At 38.7% G+C, this 23,678-nt stretch overlaps 1 protein-coding gene across 2 annotated transcripts; it reads right to left on the bottom strand.

Moving 5' to 3' along the window:
- Nucleotides 1-4,481: 4,481 nt before the first annotated feature.
- On the bottom strand, nucleotides 4,482-23,030 carry GHRHR (growth hormone releasing hormone receptor). 2 transcript variants are annotated; one of them, XM_052695092.1, is made up of 13 exons: nucleotides 22,909-23,030; nucleotides 20,643-20,745; nucleotides 19,993-20,100; nucleotides 18,671-18,771; nucleotides 16,016-16,113; nucleotides 14,281-14,413; nucleotides 13,229-13,382; nucleotides 12,303-12,363; nucleotides 11,521-11,590; nucleotides 10,023-10,114; nucleotides 9,310-9,439; nucleotides 7,848-7,889; nucleotides 4,482-6,332 (listed from the first exon to the last, which is right to left on the bottom strand). In XM_052695092.1, exons 1-13 carry the CDS (start codon nucleotides 22,951-22,953, stop codon nucleotides 6,210-6,212), a joined length of 1,260 nt encoding a protein of 419 aa, XP_052551052.1. In that variant the 5' UTR covers nucleotides 22,954-23,030; the 3' UTR covers nucleotides 4,482-6,209. The 2 variants fall into 2 exon arrangements, with proteins under 2 accessions (XP_052551052.1, XP_052551055.1); XM_052695095.1 differs by having other exon boundaries at nucleotides 6,242-6,367.
- Nucleotides 23,031-23,678: the final 648 nt, after the last annotated feature.

Below are 23,678 nucleotides of genomic sequence, written 5' to 3'. Positions count from 1 at the left end.
AAAATATTCCACCCAACTTTAGTTACAAAGGGAGCAGTAAGTTAATGTTTTCAATGCTTCAGTTGTTGCAGCCTTTTCTGTATCAGAAAAAAAAGTGAAAAATCTTTTTTCAGTCAAACTGGAACAATTTTCCTTAAGTCCCCTGCAGGATATATGACAGCTTTGCAATCAGTGATGGTGACATGCAGAAAATCATTCTATTAACACTCCTCTAAGCATAAAATTTACTCTTTGCTCACTCTTTCTGCTGAGCCCACCCACAAACATCCAAAATACTTATTTTTAAAATGAATCCACGGCCAAACCAAGGCCTCCTAGAATCAGAATCCCCCATTTCAGGCCCCATTTCAGGAGCACTAGGAACCCACAAGTTCCTTTCTCAAAAAAAGCCTTAAAACATGTGAAAGTAACATAAATGCATGAGTAGAACAAAATAAATACAGAAATTTTGTCACAAGTCTAAAGAAAAAAGAAACTGATTTGGGGACCTGATTTAACACATGCATCCTCCACTGTCACAAGTCACCCTGTACAGCTTTGAGGTCATTTCCTACCCTTACAAACAGCCATACTACTGCAGCACCAAGCACAGACCACATCTTAATTCAATTTATTTTTGTTTCCTGGCAACTCAGGTGGATTTTGTGGCTTCAGTTGGGCTCTCTACAGTCACAGCAATACTGCTGCTTGTACACAAGATGCATCCACACCTGCTGCTTGCTGGAACACACTGGCAGGAGTGGTTTTCTCTCAGCCACTAGCTCTGAGGTACTGATTGATACATACAAGTGATTCTGCTTTTGCTTTGTCAGCTTTGCCATTTGCTTGCTTCTCCATCATCTGCCCAAATCGGAAGGAAAAGCCTCACAGAATCCCTTCTCCTCCCAGATGCTCCCAGCATCAATGCAAAGAGACTTGGCAGTCCCCAAAGAGATTGTAACGTATTCCCTTTCATAGAATCATAGAATCAGAGAACTGTTCAGGTTGGAAAATACCTCTGAGACCCCCAAACCCACCCCCACCTTGCTCACTGACTGTGTCCCCAAGTGCCACATCCCAATGAATATTTTTACTATTACCCAACCTGAACTGCCCCTGAAACCTAAGGCCATCACTTCTTGTCCTAATCACCATTACCTGGGAGCAGAGGAGCCTGCAGACCTTACCTGGGGCGAGCTCAAGATTCAACCATGCCAGAATCCACACTCAGCCTATTTAAGGGATGTCCTGAGTTGGCATGCTTGCTTCAGCTTTGCCTTTCTCTATGAGGATATCTAATGAAAACACATGAAATTTCTGTGAGGGAAGCCCTCCAAGTGCCTTTGTGATCATTTCGGAGAAGTAAGGCAAGTAGAAAGGGGAAAAAAAAAAAAGGAGTTGTAATGTCGTGGCTGTAGGATGGATAATGCAGTCCATCGGTGCTGTACTGAATGCAATGAGTCTCATTGGAAAGATGATGATAGAATGCATTGATTGATTAGAGCATTTTAACTTGTAAGTGTGGAGGGAACCGCAATCTGGTTTTCATGGGATCAGATCTGTGAAGGTCCTGGCTGCCATCTAGTGGAGCTGTGGTGTACCTACAGACAAAAATAAATTGCCGGTATGGGAATAGCAGAGAATTTACCTGAAGGTAAAATGTCTTTGTCACTTGAGAAAAGATAAAGTAGCTGAAATGCCGCATGGGCACCGATGCAACTGAGGTCAGAACCACACCATAATTACAGAGAATGGGATATAAATGAGCACTGAGGTCATCTCACCCTGCAGTCTGAGACAGCTCAAGTCCTCCCTGTCACCTCTATGGAAAAACAGGGAAGGTGAAATGCTTCACTTCTACACTGCCATATAATCACTACTTATTTTATTGTAGCATGTTTTTGTGTTTCCTTGCAAAACTGTACCTTATTTCAGTCTACCCAACTGGATAGAAAAATACAATAAGCAGCAGAATATCATGGGGCTGCCCAGAGCCACATCCAGCCTGGCCTTGAATGCCTGCAGGGATGGGGCATCCACAGCCTCCTTGGGCAACCTGTGCCAGTGCCTCACCACCCTCTGGCTCAAAAACTTCCTCCTCATATCCAAGCCAAACCTCCCCTGTCTCAGTTTAAAACCAAGAGAGGCTGGATTAAAGGGGAGAAAAAAAGACAATACTTTACATATGCAAAACCAGTCAAATTAGGGAAAAGGGAATGGACAGATGTAGCCCTTCAACCTGCAAGTGGCTTGACCAGAAGAAAGGACTGTACAGTCTGAGCATGGAGCAAGGAATATCATCACTATCTGTAGAGTTCTGCACACACTGACTTCAGTACAGACAAAAGAGTGCGTCGAGTTAAGGGAGGGAAATAGGAGAAATCAAAATCAGATATATTTCAGCCATTTGTGTAGACATGACAGCATTATTTACATTTTCATACATTATAAATTACATTGACTGCATCTTTGCCTGTAACTTTAAGAAATCTGTTCATTGTCCACTTACAAGATAATACTACTGCTGTATAAAATTACAAATAATCTTTTTTTCTTGTATTTTGAAATATTTGTATACATTAAAAAAATAACCTTTGAGCCAAAATATACTACAAATAACCATTTCCAGTATTGTAATATGATATGTAATATGAGCATTATGCATTTTTATGTGTTACTAAAGGACATTCTGCGAGTACAAGAATCACGAAACATTCATGATAAGTGAAATTCTCTTTTTAAGTGCTTTGGTTTTCAGATTTCCACAGTATGTCAGCAAATCACGTCCGCCATGCAGAAGGTTCATCATCGCTGATGGTGGATTTGCTTTACAGTAGGCAAAACATGATTGAAAGCTTTATTCTTCATAGAATAACTACAAGACTTCCACCTTAAGAACACCGTGCTCATATCTTAATTTGATAATATGAGAGAACAACTCAAGCTAGACAGTGAAGATATAATTGTCTCTCTTGCAATCAAAGCTGATTTAGATTGCACATCTGACCTCAGTTTTAATTTTCAGACCTCTCCCAATCATCAGGGATCAGTGCTGCTAAGTGCCCTTTTGTGCCTGTGCCCAATCCATTGAAGGTGGACAAGGACAGCTCTCTTTCCCTATAAATACATACAGGCAACACTGAAGAGATGAAATATGGGCGCTTGGGTGGGTTAAGGGCTTTGGATATTGGTTTAGGTAAATTTTTTACTGCTAGAGCTTTTATTAGAATAATAAATTTCAATAAATCTTACTGAATATATTGGGCTATATCTATGTTTTTACGTCAGCTCTTCTCTACAGTTTCCTCTGGCAAGGTCAATGTCCTTATGACTGCAGGATATCCCTTGGTGAGGTGGTGTTTAATGTATTATAGTTTGAATTGTAATTTAAATAAAGCAAAATATTGAAATAGACATTGAATCATAAAATATTCCTAGTTGGAAGGTAGACATGGTGATCATTGAGTCCAGCACTATTCTTTAGAATCTGAAATTGTTTCATTACATAAAAAACAATGATTGTTACTCATATGAGTTCTATCCATTCTATCTATGCATCACTTCATTTTTTAATATCAAATGCATGCTCTTAGTCAGAGACACCTTGCCCTTCCTACTGATCTCAAGGTTATTGACAGTCATGTAGAGTTGGGAAGCAAAGTAAGGCACTAGGCTACACAGATTCTATGGAAAACAATGTAAAAAGGGTGATGGCCTGATAAAAAATTAAAAGATAAAAAATTCAGGGGCAAAGTGCATGGACAAAAATCATACAGGAAATATTATCTGACTGTGTAATGTTGAAGAAACTATTCAAATGCTAACCAGTGGGGAAGGCTTCCATTAAAAAAAAATAATAAAATATGCAAGATGAGGTCTTCAGTGAAGCCGTCCTGTCAAAAATAGTGTTTATTTTCGGCAGGTGCCTTTGAGGGTAGAAAGAGAAAAGCTAATCATCACCATGCAATCAGTTGTGATACAACATGAAAGCCAAGTCCAAATGATTTCAGTTATTTGGCAGTGGCAGAAATGGAGCACGTTTCTGCTTGCTGTAACCTGCGGTGCGTTTAGCTAGTTTTAGAGCTGGTGGTGGCAATGGTGATGAGGAGGTTGGACTAGATGATCTTGTAGGTCATTTACAACCTTGTGATTCTGTGTGTGATTCTAGCTCAGGCAGCTTGCCCAGGAACTCCCATTTACTTCTGTCTTTACTCATTGCAGAGTAAACCCTGAAGCAATTTCCACACCCTGAGCCTGACTTTCTCACTCCAGGTCAATTTTTCATTGTTCTGGACCCACTCCAAGCAAAAGGAAATCATACTCAGCACCGTTTACTCTTCAAAGGTCAAGAAGTTTCTGTTGCTCACATTTTTCTTACCTATTTTACAAGTTTTCACAAAATGCACAGGAACGTGCTGAAACAGAAACTTATGCAATAAGTGTGCATACTGTTCTATAGTAGTAGAGTTAGCTAAATAGAGATGAACTAAATTCAATGCAATTCCCTTCCTGAAAAACAATGAAGACTGTGTGGGTTTTAGTTTTGTGTAACACAACATATTCAAGATCAAATTTGCTTTTAATGTATCATAATTTTTGCCAAATTCTCTGCGTTTCACTTCTGTTCATGTTAGCTGAAATGATGTTTGAATGCAGCCAAATATCTTCCTTACTGTATGTTCTAAAATGTAAATCAAAACTGTTTGGACAGATAGCTGGTATTCTTGATTCAGAGGGTTTGGGTCCAAGCCCTCAATGCAGGCTTCTATAAAAGCAGAGAACAAGAGCCCTGAGAAATCTGTGCATTTATGTGCCTTCATATCTATTCATAATACGTCCGTTTAACCTCAGTGTCATCATGGTAATATCATTTCAGAGTTTTAGAACCTGATTACCAGCCAGAAAATCCAATTAATACAGTAAGTATTTATAATACCTAATATGACATGTTATACCACCGGTTGAGACATGGAGACAAGCAAAATGCCATCACATATTCAGAAACTGGGTGAGCCAGACAATGACTGATCTGTTTAGTAGAAGGAAGAATTTTGATTGTTTTTTAATCTCCTTTTATCTTCCAGTTATAGCTCATGATGGCCTTCAGGGGAAATTTTGCAGTTAATTGTACAACAGAAATGCAGAAGTCGTAGGAGATTTTCTATATCTAAATGTCTGTGGGTAGAGGTGGGTAACATGCAGACTTTTTACTCTAACTGCTTACTGTGGTCTCCCTTTCTAATGGGTAGAGGCCATGATCTCCTTAGGCTGAAACACCTCCATTTTCAGGAATTTACCTCTGTTACTCACTTGAAAGAAATCATCAGTCACCATGTTCTTCCATCTAGCTCATCTTCAACCTTTTTGGGTAAGGGAAGGGAATAAAAATGAATGACACCATAAGGCCTTCAACATAACCTGTGTACGTACAAGTGTACATTTAATTACAGGCTTCTGAACAGTGGTGAGCACAACCAGTCAGACATGAGAAAATACTTAGCAACATTCCTAGCCCTTCTCTTCTGTGCAGAACACATTTATTACTTTTCTTTTGAATTATCTTGCAAAGAGCAGTTATTTCTTATGGAGCTGTTTCCTCTTCTTTCTGATATTTGGCTTTCAGAAGACTTCTGTAGTTACTGGAATAACATTTGAATACGAGAGTCTATTTGTTTTTGCCATGTATATTGAGACTATTTTATGTAAATAGAGAATAGAAGAAGAAACAGAAGTTTTTAGTCATGTGTTGCAGTTTGACAAGGCATTTCATTTCTTGACAAGGCATTGCATCTCTACAGAGTTGAAATAGAAAACAAATATTGAACAAGCTGAATAGACTCCTGCGCCCATTGTGTGAAGACTGAGTACTTATTTCCAGAGATGGTCATTTATGGTGTCACTGAAGGGTGCTCCTGGTGCCCACTCCCTGTCACATTATGCTACACAATTCATTAATAAGAGAGTACGGACAGGGAATGAAGAAGAGGCAATATCTGCAGTGTGTGTTGCAGTGGTTTATCCATGAGAGGGTAATTATAATTGGAAAATCAGTCAATCCATCACTTCAGCACTTATAGTGTAAGAGATAGCTGGTGGGCAGAATTTCTGCAGATGTGGATCTTCCTCCAATTTGCTCTCAATAAAGTGTCATTGTTAAGATTTTTTTTGCTGTTGTTTGTTTTCCCTAATCATGCTTATTATTCTGATTTCTCCAGATTCTGAGGCTGTCCTTAGCACACAGATGTATTCATTTTTACTCCAGAACTGGTTGGCACAGTCCATCTTGTCCTTCTCCAAACTGGCATAAGTCCATATCTCTTACCGTGCCATCTCCGGCCAATTTCCGTTTGCACCTCAGAAGGAAGGGAGAATGTCATTATCTGGTCTCCTAGTGTCAAGCAGGAGAAGGGTGGGAAAGAGGAAAAACACAACTGGTGGCTGAGAATGGTAGGGGAAGGGGAAGGGAAGGGAAGGGAAGGGAAGGGAAGGGAAGGGAAGGGAAGGGAAGGGAAGGGAAGGGAAGGGAAGGGAAGGGAAGGGAAGGGAAGGGAAGGGAAGGGAAGGGAAGGGAAGGGAAGGGAAGGGAAGGGAAGGGAAGGGAAGGGAAGGGAAGGGAAGGGAAGGGAAGGGAAGGGAAAAGGAAAAGGAAATAATTTGAGGTTTCTAATACTAGCATTGAAAATGATTTTCTCCACCAATAGAATGTTTTCTTAGCTTTTTTTCAGTATATTCTGTCCTTCTTTCTCTCTTTTTTTTTTTCAATTTCTAAACCCTTTGGAAACTTATTCCAGGAGTGATGCTACCAATGCCATCTGTGCAATTAAACACATTGTCTCCACATTGTTTGCTTTCCCCAATTACTAAGGGATGTCTTCTTGTTCCCATCTGTTTCTAGAACAGTATAATTTGCATCAAGTTCCTTAGTCTACACTCCTTGATTTGTGGCTAAGAAATAATACTACTTTGCTATTTAAGATAGCAAGGGGGAAAAGCCACAAGCAATCATTTGCTTTCTGCTGTTGACAAGCATTTGTGCCATGCCTTGGCACGTTCACAGAAACACACACTGTGTCCAGACCAGACACCGAAGCCTGTTTTAACATCTGAATCTCATTAGAAATGTCTCTTCCCAGATGCTCAATAGGAAGGAAATAACTAAACTGAAGTGCTGGATGTCTGCAGTGTCAATCTGGATGTAAAGCTAATGAGTTTATCATCAGAAGAGATTAGAGACAATTAATAATCTCTGGTGAACAGGAATATTAGCTGAGCGCAATTAAAAAATGTGCAATCATAAACTCAACCAAAATGCTAGGAAGTGCTAAAATATTTGAAGTCTCTCAGTTTAATATTTGAGAAAATTCTTACTAAATAATCAAGAAAACATTGACCATGGCAGAGTAATCAATTAAATACTGTTTTCAATCTTCATCAGCCCAAAACGTTAGGCTTGGAAAGTGGACATCAAGTCAAAACAACCCAGGAATCAGCTGCCTCTATCACAGATGATTGCACTTTGTACTTGAATCTTTCTCTACATTTCACTGTTATGTTCAGGAACACGGTTCAGCTCCTAAGCACAGCTCTGATGCCTTCAGGGCTGGTGCTCCGTGTGGTGGCATACATGAATCTTAAGACTCTCCCTTCATAGGAGTGACACGTAGAAATTCTAGAGGATGGAATCACTCATTTCTCCACTAGATGGCTTCATTCTCATGAAGAAAATTGAAATGAAAATCAAATGATTCCTGCTTTGACTATCCTGTGAAACTAAAAAACATTAATAGATTACCTGCTTGCATGATACTAACTATTAACTCCATAAACCTTCATGTGAAATCAGTGTTTTAAGGATGTATTTTCCTTACCTCTTGGTTAAGGAAACAGTAGAGGAGTGCTACAATAAAGCCCTGAAGATGAAATAGAAAACAAAAGAGCAGTTGAGTGTTATCACTGTTTGAAAAAGCCACTGGCACAGACTGCATGGAAGTGCTGTGCATGTGAGTCAGTGAAGTTAGAGGATTTGTACAAACCATGTACCTCCAGCAAAGCCCATCCGTCAGGTAATCAACTGGTTAATTGCCCTTCACCAAAGTCATTAAGGTCATAGAAATTCACAGGAATTCACAATACAGAAAATTAACCCTCAAATTATGCTTACCAATGTATGTCCATTCTACAGTCAAGGAGCTCATAGAGCTTTTCTGTCAACTTCAGTCTCAGCAAGGGATCAGATGAGATAACATTTTTGACTACTGAATACATTTACAAAGTTTCTGAACTAAGATAAACAAAGGAAAATCTGAGGATGACAGTGCATCTATATACTCAGCTACTCATTAAACACATAATCTTTTTGTTCAGCTTACTTTTTTCTTACTTTGTTAGTTAAAAGTGAAGGGCAGATCCAGCTATGGAGGCTCAGAATTCAGTTGTTCAGGGGTGATTGTACAGGATTGGCACAATGAGTTAAATTTGCACAAGGACTGAACCAGCACAGCTTGTGGGTTTCCAGTAATGCTCACTGACAACTGATGCCACGCAGCCATTTGGAGAGAGATGTGCTCCCTTTTGAAGTTCGGTAGGATTGCACACATCTGTTTCTTTTAGACTCTGAGATGTGGCACAGAGACAGAGAGGAAAGCAAAGGGAAGCAGAGTGCTGTCTTGTTTTTAACTCAGGCAGTAAATCTACCTGGAGGGGTATGTCAGGACAGCCCCAGTTGCTGTTGCAGCTGGCAGCAAGCTCATCGAGCTGTTCATGCCTTGTATGTCCATTCAAAGTACTTGGGACACCTGAAGTACATGAAACACTTTTTTCTTACCACAGGGGGGAAACACGTCAAATTTCCCAGAGCAGCAGACTGTCTGAGGTATCTACACCCAACAAAGCTATTTTTCAGATGTATTTGAACTACCAATTTATTCCTTGCCAAAGAATTGGAAAGGGGGCAGGACCTACAGCTTTGATTGCCTATGGTTCTTCTATCGTCAGGCCCAAATGGATTGATCTTGTCAGTGAAGTCAGGGAAGGCCTGTGGGCTGTTAGCAAAGATGGCTTTGTCCTGTCTAACTTTGACCCAATGTTGAACTAACACATGTATATCAAAAACTTGGTCATGTACTGGCAATCTGCAAATACACAATCTGACATACAGCCAGGTAGGATGTGTATTGCATCCTCAGATCTGTATCCCAGCAAAGAACCTTGAGGAGATACTATCTTCAAGATACAGTTATCTTTTGTTTGCTCCTAGGTGTCACATAGGTGACACAGGATTAAATCAGAAAATCTACAAGGAAGGAACTGAAGTTTCAGCAGTGAACTTACCTGAAAAGATCCAAAGCAGAGCTCTAAATAAAGCCGAATGCCAAGGCTGGTGTATTCCGGAAGAAAGTTGAAGACAATATAATGGGTTCCAAATAAAGGAATTAGAAGCAGAGTTGACCTTGAGAGGCGTCTAACACGAGCCATGAGAAGAAGTAAGGGGATTATTTTTTTTCAGAGTAAAGACCAACGCATTCAATATGTAATAATGATGAACAAAAGTTAGCGAGGAGATCTGAATATCTAGGTATTGAGTTCTTATCTCCTTGGACTATAATGCTAGTCAGAAGGCATAATGAGAAAATAGCTGGAAAGACACTTCTTGTGCTTATTGCCTTATTAGGAAGACTGTATTTATGACATAAGGTATTTTGGCATTTGCTTTTCCAAATGAAATTGTAATTCTGGAAAAAACAAGCAGTAGAATATTTTTTGCTCTACTTGAGCCATTGAATTTTTTATATTTATTTGTAAATGAGAAAAGATGAAGAAATACACAGTCTCCTTGTATAGTTCATGTCCATAGAAGGACAACTCCAGACAGCAATTTACTCCTTTGATGACTTTCAAAGGGATTAAGATAGCACTGGGAATTTCTAATATTAAATGCCAGCAAAACTGAGTCTGGTTTTGGCACTGGGCATGTACTTCTGTTTAGAAAAGTTACTTTTGTGACTAAATTAATTGGCAGTGGGTTTTTTTGTTCCATACACTACCTGTACTGAGATGAGTTATTGAAGTTGATTTGCCTGGGGTCTAGTTTTTTCAGCAAAATTCTGATGATGTTGATAAATAGGACAAAATTGACCTGTTAAATTTTTTTTTTGAAAAACGAAAAGAAAAGGTTACTTTCTCATATTAAACTTTTCAATGAACATCATTATTTGCCTTCAGTTACACTGTCATTTGTATCATTTCAGTGAAACCTGGGGAAGATTATCATTATAATCCCTGCTTGCAGCATTCAGCCCTCTCAGTAGGTTGCACTCCCAGAAGAGGAGATCAAGATGAGAACATGAGAATTTACCTCTGTTAAGCAAGCTACTTTTATCAGTATCTCATGTGATTCATATTCTTTGTAGCTCATATTTTTTTTCTTGTTTGAGCTGGGTGTTGCATTTCTTTAGACGTTAGAATTCATCCTGTTGAATATAGAGAACTATGAAGGCTGCTTCTGAACTGATCACCCTGTTCTCTCTTTACAGTCAGTGGAGAGCGAGGTAACGACAAGGTCTTAGATGGAGTTGAGGATCATCACTTCCAACCTCAGACATCAAATGATTCGCATACCAGTGGTGCCTGTTTCTCATGGTTGGCTCTGAAGAAAGCTGAGGAATCTCAGCTCCAGAGCTGCCTAGGGTCAATCCTAAATTGCAAAGTAAATTTTATCCAGTTGCTATTGGGCATAGCCCTGCTAAAGTCTATGGCTCAGCTTAGCACTCTAAAATCCATCAGTGAAACATTAAGTACATCCCAGCAAAGAATTCATCACTGTAATCTCCTGAATCAAATGAGGATGTCAAACAGAAAAGTAAGCAGAAAACTAATTGTGGTAGAAAGAAATGTCAGATTTTATTAGAATGTGCAACTATGACCAGAGTTCAAATTGAGATTATTCGTTCATGTTGTCATATATGCCTTATTTGTATGCATCTGTGATCCAATTAAATTAATCTTTAGATAGACAGCTTTAAAGCCATTCACTCTAAGAACAGCTGATGCCTTTCAGATTCCTCAAGCTTAATGACAATTGGGAGTAATCATATGCCATAATCATTTAAGGCCCATCAGTTTATTCAGTGAACATCAAAATCAAAAGCTATTATTATCATCTTTTGTGAAATAAGTCCATTACTCTTGAAAATTTGTATAAAGATTTAGGGCTGATTCTGGATTATTAGCCTAAAACCTCACTTTTCAAATACTAGGAGAATAGTTTAATCACTCGCCACCAATTTCAATCACACTAAAAATTCCAGGAAAATGTCAATTCTTTGAAGAATGTTTGCTGTAAGTAATGGGAAGAGGGCAGTGCTCTGCCTCTTTCTGGCCTACAGTAGATGTAGGTCAAAGACAGAACATTTCTACAGTACAAATTCTACCATTCCTCCTCCTGATTTAAAAACTAAAACATTTCATCAAACAGTAACTAGATTTGCATTTAGAAGACTGTTTTTTCTTCCAAGTAGTGTTCACAGAGTTAGAAATACTTACCCCAACAGAAATTATAATAGGTCCTTTGATTAGCCACCAGTAAGGAGAGTCCTGATTAATATCCCAGCATCTGAGAAAATACTGATATGTTTAGAAAAGAGGTGTACATGATCACTGCAATCAAGACACCATAAAACAGTGCCAGTGAAATTCTCAGTAGATGTACTTTTTATAGAGGTGTAGGTATACTGCAAGCACTGATATATGCAGATATATCTGCTCTCTACAAGACATATTTTCTTATAGATTATCCTACTCTCTTTGAAAAGATACAGAGCTATCATGAAGCATTAAAAGCCAAGAATGTGACAGTTCCAATAAAACACGTGAACAGATGACAGATATAAAGATATGGATTTCTTCTTCAAAAACACATATTTAAAATGTGAAACAGTTTGTCTGAACTCCAAGGTTCAGAAAATCCAAATGTATTTTGTATCAGAAGCTCCAAAAATTCTGCTGTATCATCTTCCTTATCTGTTTGGAATCTTTTTCTCTTGCAGCCAAATTAAATATATCAATTTCCTGGGAAGAATGCCCTACACAATTACAATACTGCTGCCAGATTATACTTCAGTAGATGGTGTAATCCCCGTTCTCTATGTCTACAGGGGAATGGAAACTCAGAACTCCACAGCAGGCACTTATCTAAATGGTGATGTAGAGAAAGGAAAGCCAATAACATACTGATATTATTTTCCCATATCCATGACATGAGCTTTCATAGCTACCATTATGTTTAAGATATAACTCATGCAGTAATGTAGGAGACAGTGACTTACGATGTGTCTTCAAAGTAGAACTTTGCTAATATCCATATGAAGGTGAAAAGTGTTGGAAAACCTGTCAGACAATAAAACAAAAAACTTTGTTTTCTGGTTTCATCAATTGATCAAAATCTTGTCCATTGGAATTCTGCTGAGATGCTGCTTCTCAGCCATTTTTGGAACTGGAATTATTGTTTGTGGGTCCCTGAATCTCATGGAATGAGACAAGATATAGCGTTGACTATTTGGTGATCATGCATCAATGTGAAATGTAGGGGAATACAGAAGATACTTGCACATGGCATAGTGATGCCAGGAAGGTCTGAGCTTGCAAATTCTTAACTACACAAACACAATTCAAATGGGATTTTACCTTAGCACTTGCATGCAGATAGCACATTAAAACCTAGATTGATACAATCTGTTCTTTTCACATGACAAAAGACTAACGAATATTGTCTATCAGTTCTTCAAATGATAGCAATATGAACAGTTTGCAAACATTGATTGTGATGCACTCCAGTTTAAACCTTCCTTGAAATCTTCCCAAAACACAAAGACTGATTGATATTCTTAGTTGCCAAGCTCACCCTAACCTGAACTGACCAAAACTTCCCTTGGTCCATATATCCAAAGGAGGAAGTTGTCTGATTTTTGTTTTCCACAGTGAGTTTTCAGATCAGGGACTGATACTTCATGCAAATCCCCAGATGTCCTTATTTTTCTATTCCTTTCATAGGGACTTCAGTGCTGTACTTTTAAAAAGCTCGATTGCTCCTCAATAATGTGTGTGTAAAAATAAAAGCAAACTCAACACTTGCTTTGATTTTTGTTACTGACTTCAGTTAGGCAGGCTCAATTACATTTTTTTTTTAATCAGATGAATAAAGCTTTTTGTAATATCTTGCCTTTCATTAATTTTATGTAAAATCCTTACTTACCCCAACCAAAGAGAACCAGCCACCAGAAATATTTTCTTCCATGAGAAAGGGATGAGAGTAGTAGACAATTAAGGTAAAGAGCCTCTACCAGCAGCCATATGAAATTGGTCATCATGAAGTAGTGACAGAAAACAACTGAGATCTTGCATTCAGTCTAAGGTAAACAAAGTCATAATTATGAAACAACATGTGGATATGTAAATTATATTTGCAGATGTGTAATATCTAAAGAGACTAAAGATCTAAAGACCTAAAAAGAGTAGGATCTCACATTTACTGCCATGTTTAAAGGGAGACTGTCAGATGTAATATGGCTTTCTGAAGAGTAGGACTTAACAGCTTGGAGTCTGTACTGTATTTTACTTTATGTCTCCTTGCTATAAATGTAGCTGGGTCTCCCAGTCATGAGATTTCTCCTACACATGGACTGCTTTCAGTGTAGCTTATACAAGTAGACTGAAATGCTCACTAGCTCTTGGAAATAAGCATGTTCAAAGACCCTTCACTTTTTCTGCTTTAAATTTTGTGTGGCCATGAGAAATAACGAAGAATCAGCTAATTAAGCTGTGTTTGAGAACAACCTTATTGCCAATGTTTGTCACTATTCAAAACTAAATTGGTTGTCCAGTCTCTTGCACATTCTGTGGTCTACAGTTTGAAGCTTCGGTCAGAACACAGAATCCAGCCTTTCCAGAAAATGAAAAGATGTTATGAGATACTCAAGAGATCTTTGATTTTAGGCTGTAGGTCGTAGAAGAGTAGCAGAATAATGGTACTATTCTTTTCTACAGCACAGTCTAAATCTGATTCAGAATACAAGAGGATCACAGATTGATGAACTCAGGACATGGACAGAATATCCACCCTTATGAAAGTAGAACATTTGAAGACAGTGCCTGAGGGTACTAATTAGTGTTCACCACCACAAAACAAACAAAGAAAGAAATAAATAATTTTTTAAAAAGCAAAAGAAGAAATGGATAGTAAGTCCACACATAGATGGCATGAAAAAATTATCAAGTACCACAATATCTTGCTCTCAAAGTGCTTACTGTAGAGAAACTGCAGTGGTCAATGTCTTCCTCTTGGAAAAGGACAGAATCCTTAATGAAAATGGCAATAGCCTTTAAGATGAAAGTGAAAAAGAGCTGTATGTGGATGTAATTTCTGGGGCAGCGTAGCCTCCTGGAAGGAAAGAAGAAAAGTCCTTCTGAAGTAGTTCACTGACTTGTGCTGGTAGTAATTCAGATACACGATAAAGCCTTGTTTCACCTCAGGTATTTCCAGGCACGTATAGAAAGAACTCTTCAATCCACTGGGAGGGTAAACAGGCAGAGACAGAAACCTTCCTCACATAAAGCAATTCACCCACATCTTTTCTCTAGTTAGATCATGGCCTCCTTTTAGTTATGTGTTCATTGTGCCTGAACTAAGATGTTGGATGGTTGGCATTGTTTGGAGACAACGAGAAACCTGTGCTTGGAGAAGGGTCTTCACTGGTATAACTTTGATTACAGCTATACCACTCCCAACAACAGGCATACAGAGATACTCCTGTCTAACTAGACAGTTGAACCTCAGTGAAGAGGGTAATGATTATTTAGCAAAGTTTCCTGCATAGCAAAATATTGTGGTTGAGTTAAATTGCATTAAATCTCTGTGTGGATTGCCTTATCAAGAATTAAAGAATGCTTCCTTAGCTCACCAAAACTTTATCATATGAATGAAATGAATGCAGATAATTGCCTTAAAACAATTTGGCACATCTATTTTAAATTCCCACACTGAGTCAATAGAGATTAATTTTTCTGATTGTTACTAAATACAGACTTTAAAAGCTGCATTCCTTTCAGATCCATTAATCTCAGGGTCACCTACTCTTAAAGCTCAGCTAGCGTGTGCAGAATTTTACTACCAAACAGAAATGCCAACCCCATTGTTGGCACTTCACTATAAGTCTTTCCTCCCTGTTCCTAAGTCTCTTTCTGTCAATTGTTTCTTTCTTTCCCATTAATTGACTTGGTTTGTTTTCTCAGGGTCAGGATGGATGTCAATACACGTAACTGTTGACTTCCAGACATAAACTAGGAAGCAGAAGAGGTCAAGAAACTTTCCCCAGAGAAAGCTGATTCTCACAGAGTAGTAAGAAGAGGTAATAAATCTCTATTTTATTATTATTTTTCACTCTGCACAAGTACAAGAAGTAAGCAAAGATTTGTAAAATAAATCCTATATGGTAGCAACCATCATATCTACACTGAATAAGAATACAAGCAATCATTTCACATTGAACTGTGAAAGAAATGTTACCAAACGTGCCAAATTCAGACTAAACTTCACAGGTATGTTGTTTGTTCTAAATGTTTCAGTAGTGATATATACAGTGCCATAGGAACACTGGCTCAGAATTGAGTTATTTTTTATTTTCCTTGATATAAAATCTGCTAAGCTCATATAAGCAAGCATACATTGCTTACCAAAATCTATCTTCATTCCAGCTAAAGTAAGCAAATCTATCTTTTGGTTATTATTATCTGAATTGCTGGCTATTGCTAGCAGACAATCAGTGCTTATTTCCCAGTTCAGGTTATTCTTATTTCTTTGTTTCTCTGATAATCTTTATTTTCTAACCTGAATTTAATATTACCAAACCAAAATTGTCTGAAAGTCTTAATCTATTCTTCTGAGTTTCTGTTTCTATTACTTTCTCATGTCAAATCATGTCACATAAAGACTAAGGCACAAAGAACTGTTAAATGAATCAAGTTAGAAGGTAACTTCACATACCTGAATGCCATTAGAACTGTCACAGCAATAACGAGTGAGGTAATAGACAGGCTGTATCCTATGGTATATATTATCTTTATCGTAGAAAAGTAGGATTGCTATAAGAGAAGAGAATGGATTTGTTACATAAATTGCAGCCAGATGACAGCTGCTTTTCTGATTTTAGCAGTTTTGCTTCATTTGGTGCTTCCAAACTGTTCAGAGCCCTGACAGCCTTTTTTATCCTAATTCCACAGGAAATTTCAACAGAAATCAATCATTAATATTTCTTCCACAAAGACCCTTTCTATAGGTATGTGAACATAACACAGTTTGATAAAGAACTATTTATTAAGTTGGTTTCAAACTCACTCATAAGCCCTGAAAAGACTAAGTGAATCTTCCATAACAATACTGAAAAAACTCCATTTTGATAGGCATTGTATTCATACTGTGTTTTCTGCACAGCAGTAGTGAAAAGACAATCCTGCAGGCTGCATGATGAATAAAGAATGCTTTCAGCTTTCCCTTATGGTCTCTCTCCTTCCCTTTGCTCTATCTCCTTATTTATAATTTTGCCACCTATTCCTTTTTCCATTAAAAACAAAAACAAAAACAAACAAACAAAAAAACACAAAACACAAAAAAGATATTTTATTTTTCTTTTCCTGGGGATGTTTCATTTTTCTTCTTGCTTGCATTTCCAATTTGTGGCAATCAAAATCCATTTCTATCTTAATGGCACCTCTTATCAGACATGGTCTCTGAGTGAGCATTATCTGACTTTAGCTGTCATGCACGGACACAGAAAACAGAATGAAGAAGCTTCAGGCTGTATATCTTTCCTTTTTATCTCTTGGCTCTGTCTCTTGGGCCCCCATTCAATATTCTTGCATCCTAACAACCATGCAGCTGTGCAGTGTGATTATCTACAGTTCAAGGGGAGGGATGGCATGTATTTGTTTTGAGCTCTGGGTTTCACCAAAGGCATTATGAGCATGATATTGGGTAGGGCTTATTTCATTTCTGTTGGATAATTAGCAGTTAGCTTTCTAAGAAAAAGTCTATCCTAAAATGAGCAGTGTGAGAGCACGGCCCAAGGACTGTGCTGGTTAGATGTTATCACAGCACTGTTTATGAATGGCTCCTTTTCAGTTAGTGAAGGGAGACAAGCACCTCCAGATGGCAATCCATCTTATCTGAAGATGGAAGCCTGGTTGCTTTCCATCAGCAAGAGAAGAAATCTATCACTGTGCTTACTTAGCAAGCAGTGCAACTCAGTAGTTCTGGTAGAGCAGAGTGAAACTTTTGGTGTGGAAGACCCAACATGCAGACTGTGAGCATTTCCAGGTACCATGGTAGAATCCACGCTGGACTTCTATTCTTGGTCAGAGCACACTAGGTGCACCTTGCATTAGTTTTCAGTTTAGTATTATCCATAGGAAAGCAGATCAGTCTTTCTGAGAACATTCCTCAAAAACAACATAGGGGCAATAAAAATAGGGGCAAACCCAGAGGTTTCTTAAAAAGCTTACACCTGATCCTGACCAAAACACTAGCGGAGATCCACCATGGAGTCATTTGCTTAGCCTTACACAAGATAATTTTGTATGTTCTTTTTTTGTTTGGAAAAGTTAATTGATCTGGAAACTGCACCAATTGGCCTTTACTGTCAGGTGGTCTGGAAAGCATTGCTCCTTAAGGCTTTATATGAAAAGCTGTGTTGGGCTTGCATTACTTGGCATCTTCCACTTATCAATCAGAGATGAGAAACTCAGCAATAGCCTTAAACAGATAAACATACAAAGTGGGACTTCAGGTAGAGGTAAATGAGTCACTGCTAAAAAAGAAAGATCTGGAGACTCATTAAGGTTGTTTATTTTACAGCATAAATGCAAGGAAGCAACAAAAGAAAGAAGAAAAGAGAAGGATCTTTGTGGAAGTGATTTTTATAGAGACCAGCAGGTACTGTGCCTCAGAGGCTGGGAAGGAAGTCTGAGTTAAACAACATGACAGCAATCAGCACAAAAAGTAATGGGTAATGAGAGAAATATCTCAATGACAACATAAACTAAATAAATGCAGTATTTTTTGAGCCTCATTTGGCACTATCTTATTTTTCCTCTGCAGATAAATTCTAAATATCACCCAGTGTGTAAATCTGGCTGAAGCAGTATGCCATACACAGATACAGACTCTGAAACATATTTTGTTTTTACTTCCTTGTTGATCTAAAAATTTTATGTTAGGGTGAGAAATCCTTCACTCATCCTGTGCTTTGTTGCTGAGTTCAGAGTGGTGGTGTTTTAGCAGTGCACTTGCTGTACTGGTGCTGTGATACCACAAAACCATCTTGCTGACTGATCTTATTGAATTGCCCTAATATATATCATATCAATATTTTGGAAGAGAATCTTAACTGTTTTATCTGTAAGCAGGTTCAACAGAACTGCGTGACTGCATAGAATTTGCAGCTGTGTTTCTAAGCATTACTCTCTCATAGCTGAAAAATAAAATGTAGTTCCTCAAAATAGGTGTTCAGAGTAAAATCACATTCCTTACTTGGTAAGAAACTTCAGTTTCAGCTGACTTTCTTTCCCCAGTGGTCTTCAGGAATAGAAAGGAATCCTGTAACGTCACCACATCACTCACATATGTTTATTTAATTCAACTTACTTCTTCAAGTGGAATCTCATCTTCAACTGGACAAGCAATATGATAGGAAGGGAATGGCTCTGACCAGCCTTTCTTTGTGCAGTTTCTTCTTATTATCCCAGCTGAAAGAGAATCACTTAGTCTTACCAGTGAAGAGCCACATGACACAGAAAATAAAAACCAGGAGATATCTTGCTAGTGTGAAGACTGAACTAAGAGAAGAGAACCATGGCCATTGTTATCCCAGATTGCTGACAGGTCCGTTTGCATGCGTACATCCAGGTAGTCAGGTACAAAAGTTTTAACTTTTTCTCTGGAGATAAAAAGCAGAAAGAAGTGAGAGAACCAAGGAGACAGAAGTAGAGGTGAAATGGTAAGGAAGAAATCATAGGAGGGTTGAGAAAGCCCACTGAAGAAGACTGGGAGGTGCTGCTCCAGTTTTCTGCCTCATTCATCTCTCACCCCTCTAATGTACCCCTTCTTGCTCTCTCACTTTCCTTGGGGCTTACTTTCCTCTGGAGACCAGACAATGGAATAAGAAGGGTTTTTTTGGAGATAACACATTTCTATAAAAAGATTTCTGAGTCAGATGAAGGATAAGTGAGAGAATCCCAGAAGAGGAAATGAAAGTACGCAGATGGAAGGGATTTTCCTTATCCCCTGTTCATAGCTAGCAAGTGCTGAATGAGGCTGAGGTTGGGGTTTGAAAACTTTTCTTCTTGTGGAACTGCCAAATCTGCATATTTCCTGGAAGATCATTTCCTCCTTATGGGATTGCAGTTTGTTCCTGGCCAGCTTTATCCAGAGAGTAAGCATTAACAAAGGCATTAACTTGCATAGCCTTGTGTTTAACCCAACACAATACATATGCTATTTTAATGACAAGATTCTGCTTTGTATTGCCAACCTTGGTCTTAAGAAACAATCAAATAATTCATTCCTCAGCCTTTCATTTCATCCCAGGCTAATCAGAGCATAGATCTTACAGAGACCCATGCTTAAGTTCTGACCTAGATGAGTCCTATGCTAGCTCTGTACAGATGTACCCAGCAAGATGATCTTGAATCCTGGGGAAACCAATGCAAACCACTTGACTGATTTTAGTGTTCTTTGGATCAGGATCTTACCACAGACTATGGGATTACATGTAGCTGTGTATCACGCATAGGGTGTGAGATATCTGCTCAGCATCCTCCAATCTGATTGAAATTTTTGCAGTGATGCTCTGATCTGAGTACAGGGCTGAAATTTTTGCAGTGTTGTGTCTTCATCAATCATTTTCAGATATGCTTGCCCCAGGCATGCAGCTCAATAATAATTAGACAACCAAAATAAAATATCACCTGGCTCTTCCATGAAGTGAAAGAGGATGTTTGGGCAAGGTAAGGCAAGAGTCTCTCCAGCATCTGCCTCTGGCCAGCAAAGTAATTTATCCCAGGTTTTCTTGCAACCTCAGACAGAAAGGGAAATACATTTTTAAGCATGATTACATTCGAGCAAAATGGAAGATTTTTTTTCTAACTTCAACCCTCTGCCCCTCACATTTCTTATAAAAATAGTTTAGGCTCAGTTTTTATTTTATAATGAGAGATAAACACCTCCAGATGAACATCTACTCTGCTTTACTCAGACCCATGATGCAACAAATGAAAAAATATGTTTAGGAAATGGGAGGGAGAGTTCTGCTGGAGGACAGACCAGATCATGTCAAGAAGTTACGCTGTTGTTGAAGACCAATGATGCCATGATGGCACTCAGCTAGGGGAAGGAGCAGGACAAAGCAATATCTATTAGGCTGTCCATGTTTGAATGAGAACAAAATATTAGTAAAGAACAATTGAAGGTATGGAAGCAGACGGAAGAGGAATTGAGCAGAGCCCAGGGATGTGGGACAGTGAGTAAAAGAATCAAACATGCATTGACAGTGACTGAGTCATGGTCCTTGTGGGGTGTTTATTCTCTGTCATTCAATTCATCCCTCTCTAATGGATACCTGATGTCGCATTCCTGGACTCCTCTGAGTTTTCCAGGCATTCAGCCTCCTTTTTCTTCAGCTCTGCTATAAAATCACATTCTGGATGGACATTCCCAGCAACCTACAGAAAGAGGAGTTTCAGCTGATGAGGAAGGAAGTTTCAGGAAGGATCTGAGAAGACACGACTCATTTGCTGCCTGACATTAGCCGCTACCAAATCTGGATCCAGGGAGCTAGAATGTTCTCCCTTTCTTGATAGTGAAGGGCATACAAGACCAGCCTGCTTCTCAGCAGAGACATGTCCCCTCCCAGCCTTCAAAGAAACATCTTGAATCTACATATGATTTTTTTATAAAACTGTCTTCTGAACAAGCTTTTAGCTCCAAAAAGTGAGGATCTGTTCTCTATTTTCTGCCATTGGTTGTGGTTGATGAAAAACTGACCATGAGCCCACAGTGTGCTCTTGCAGCTCAGAAGGCCAATGGTATCCTGGGTTCCATCAGTAGAGGGGCTGCCGGAAGGGGGGAGAGGATTTTTCCCCTCTATTCTGCTCTCATGAGGCCCCACCTGCAGGGGGGCCCTCAAGGTCTGGGTTGCCCCATACAGGAAGGATGTGGAGCTTCTGGAGAGAGTACAGAGGAGACCACAGAGATGATCAGAGGGCTGGAGCACTTTTCCTATGAAGACAAGCTGAAGGAATTGTGCTTATTCAGCCTGAATTAGAAGAGGCTGTAGGGAGACCTCATTGCAGCCTTCCAATATTATAAGGGGAGATTATAAGCAAGTGGGAAATTAACTTCTTACATGGATAGATAGTGATAGGACAAGGGGGAATAGTTTTAAAGACATTGGTTTTAGATATTCTAGGTGTTTTCATAACATCATGCCTATTAAATGTTGCTTTTCCACTGTTTTCTCTCATATGCATCAGGATGGCTCAATATCTCCATTCTTTTCACATTACAGTAAACATCACACAAGTGATGACAGCAAAAGAAGCCTCAGTTTATAGAAGGTGAGAGTCAGCCTATAAAACATTCAAAACCTCTCCAACAGTTGACTTCATCTCTTCCAAGGAAAGCACACTATTAGTTTTTACAAACAATGAAAAGAGGAGGCTGTTTTTCAAAACCGTTTTGTAGGCAAAATAACAATTGTTTGCATATCCTCTGTTACAATAACATATGTAAATGCACAATATGGGATTTATATTATACACTTACACATAAACATATGGGTTTTATTCAGTGCATAGTCTGAATAACATCACAACTGTCATGATTATGTAGAAGAAAATACCATTTCTCTTCTATAAATGGGGCACGTCCTTATAAAGACCTTCAGTGATATTGCTGACCTTACTATTAACCTGGATCCTGATATTCCACACAGCAATTATAATCCTCAGAGAACAGGGAAGCAGAGATTGTTGTGGGCAACACAAAGGAAAGCATAGCTTTACATGAATAAAAATATATACAGCAATTTTGCAGTGCTTTGTTTCTCTCAGTCCATGAAGAATGAACTGCTTTGCCACTCCTCAAGGAACGAACCATCAGAGAAGAGGTTCCCTGCATTCCAGTTCTCAGGGGAGAGCAAATGGTGTAGCAGAAGGATAGCAAAAGAAGATGCTGAAAACATCATCTCAAAAGCAAAGAAAATACCCTTCCCCCACTTTTCATACTTTTTCTGCTACGTGTGTGATTCTTAATGCTGGTTTCCTAATCACTGCCAGGAGCAAAACATCAGCAAAGCCTCTAAGCTGTCTAATGTTGTTGGATATTTCTAACTCCATCATAAGTATCCCTGCTGATTCAACTCATTTGTCACCTTTGGTATCCGAGCTGCTCACATGAAACGATGTTAATGCTACCAAAAAGGCAGATTAAAAGAGAACTAATAAGGCTGCATATTCTGAAAATCAAGAAAACTGTCAAGGCTCAACTGATGTAACAACTCTCCTCTACTTTCTTGTTACCGACTTTCAAAGCCTACACACACAAAAAAAGGGCATTTTGCCAATGATTTGAACAATGATTCAGCAAGTGGTAAGAAAGCAGTGAAAGGCACTGATGCACAGATCCTAGAAATTGTGTCCCTTCTGATGCTGTTCACTTTTCATAGCTTCTTACTTTGTTTAACTGTAACTTAAAACAAACAAAAAGAAAAAAAAAGCAAAACAACTAATTCAAAGAAGTACAGCTGTATCCAATCTGATCCAAGGAGAAAACAAGCAATTATTAAAAAACACTGAAGGAAAAGTTACTTTCATGCAATTACTCACAAGCACAGCAAGAGTCAGGGTGCACAGGACACAGCGGTATAACATGCTAGGATTCGTGCTCCAAAGCAAAGTCAGGCTTTAATTCTTTTATCTTCCTTAGCATCTTTCACCTTCCTTTTGGCTTCTCTTTCTCCCATCAATCAGTTGCTGATCTGAAGCATTTATCCCTTTAGATAGAAGTGACGTAGCAGCACTGTGAGGTGGGAATTAAATATTAACAACTCTCTAAGCTGCATTTAACCTGCTTTCCACATTTTAATTTTTCAGTATACTCAAAGACTGGATGGGTGGATTGAGAGACTGTTCCCAAGATTATCAGAAGATCAGCACCTCCTGGAGAGACGCCACTTTATCTCTCCATGACACAAAATAAGCTTAGGAGGTATAAAAGCTCCAAATTTTGCTAATCTTGAATTTAAACAACATGGCTTGAAAAACAAAAATCCACTTCTACCAGCTCTTGTTAATACCAGTTCATTCCAATGTAACATGATTCTTACTGTAGCTTCAGTGAATCTTTGTGTGGGTGTGTTTATATGGAAAATAACAACCATGGTACTACAATTCAAAATACAAGTTCAAAATCTGCTCACAAGCATATGAACCCAAGTTCTGTGGGGCACGTGTTGTAGGTTGATCTGAAGACAACAGTTGCAAGCGATTCTTCTCACTTTTCAAAGTTCAGTGTCTAAATCTAAACCAGTCACCTTCTGTAGTCAGAATATAGAAATACATTCACTCTGTTCATTCTCTTAAGATGAACCTTGAGA

This window comes from Tympanuchus pallidicinctus, unplaced genomic scaffold (genome assembly GCF_026119805.1).
Source record: "Tympanuchus pallidicinctus isolate F22 unplaced genomic scaffold, pur_lepc_1.0 scaffold3, whole genome shotgun sequence".
Classification (NCBI taxonomy): Eukaryota; Metazoa; Chordata; class Aves; order Galliformes; family Phasianidae; genus Tympanuchus; species Tympanuchus pallidicinctus.
Note: the sequence above shows the minus strand (reverse complement) of the source record. Positions and strands in the feature narration are given on the sequence as shown.

Bases quoted from the DNA above. Each gene is read 5' to 3' on its own strand.
- GHRHR (XM_052695092.1), bottom strand. From the start codon at position 22,953: ATGTTATACCGCTGTGTCCTGTGCACCCTGACTCTTGCTGTGCTT. The intron at 18,772-19,992 runs GTGATATTTTAT...ATTCTCTTTCAG, and splicing joins TCACTTCATGGAAGAGCCAG to CTGGGATAATAAGAAGAAAC. The intron at 14,414-16,015 runs GTATGTGAAGTT...CTTTCCTTCCAG, and splicing joins ACAGTTCTAATGGCATTCAG to GAGGCTACGCTGCCCCAGAA.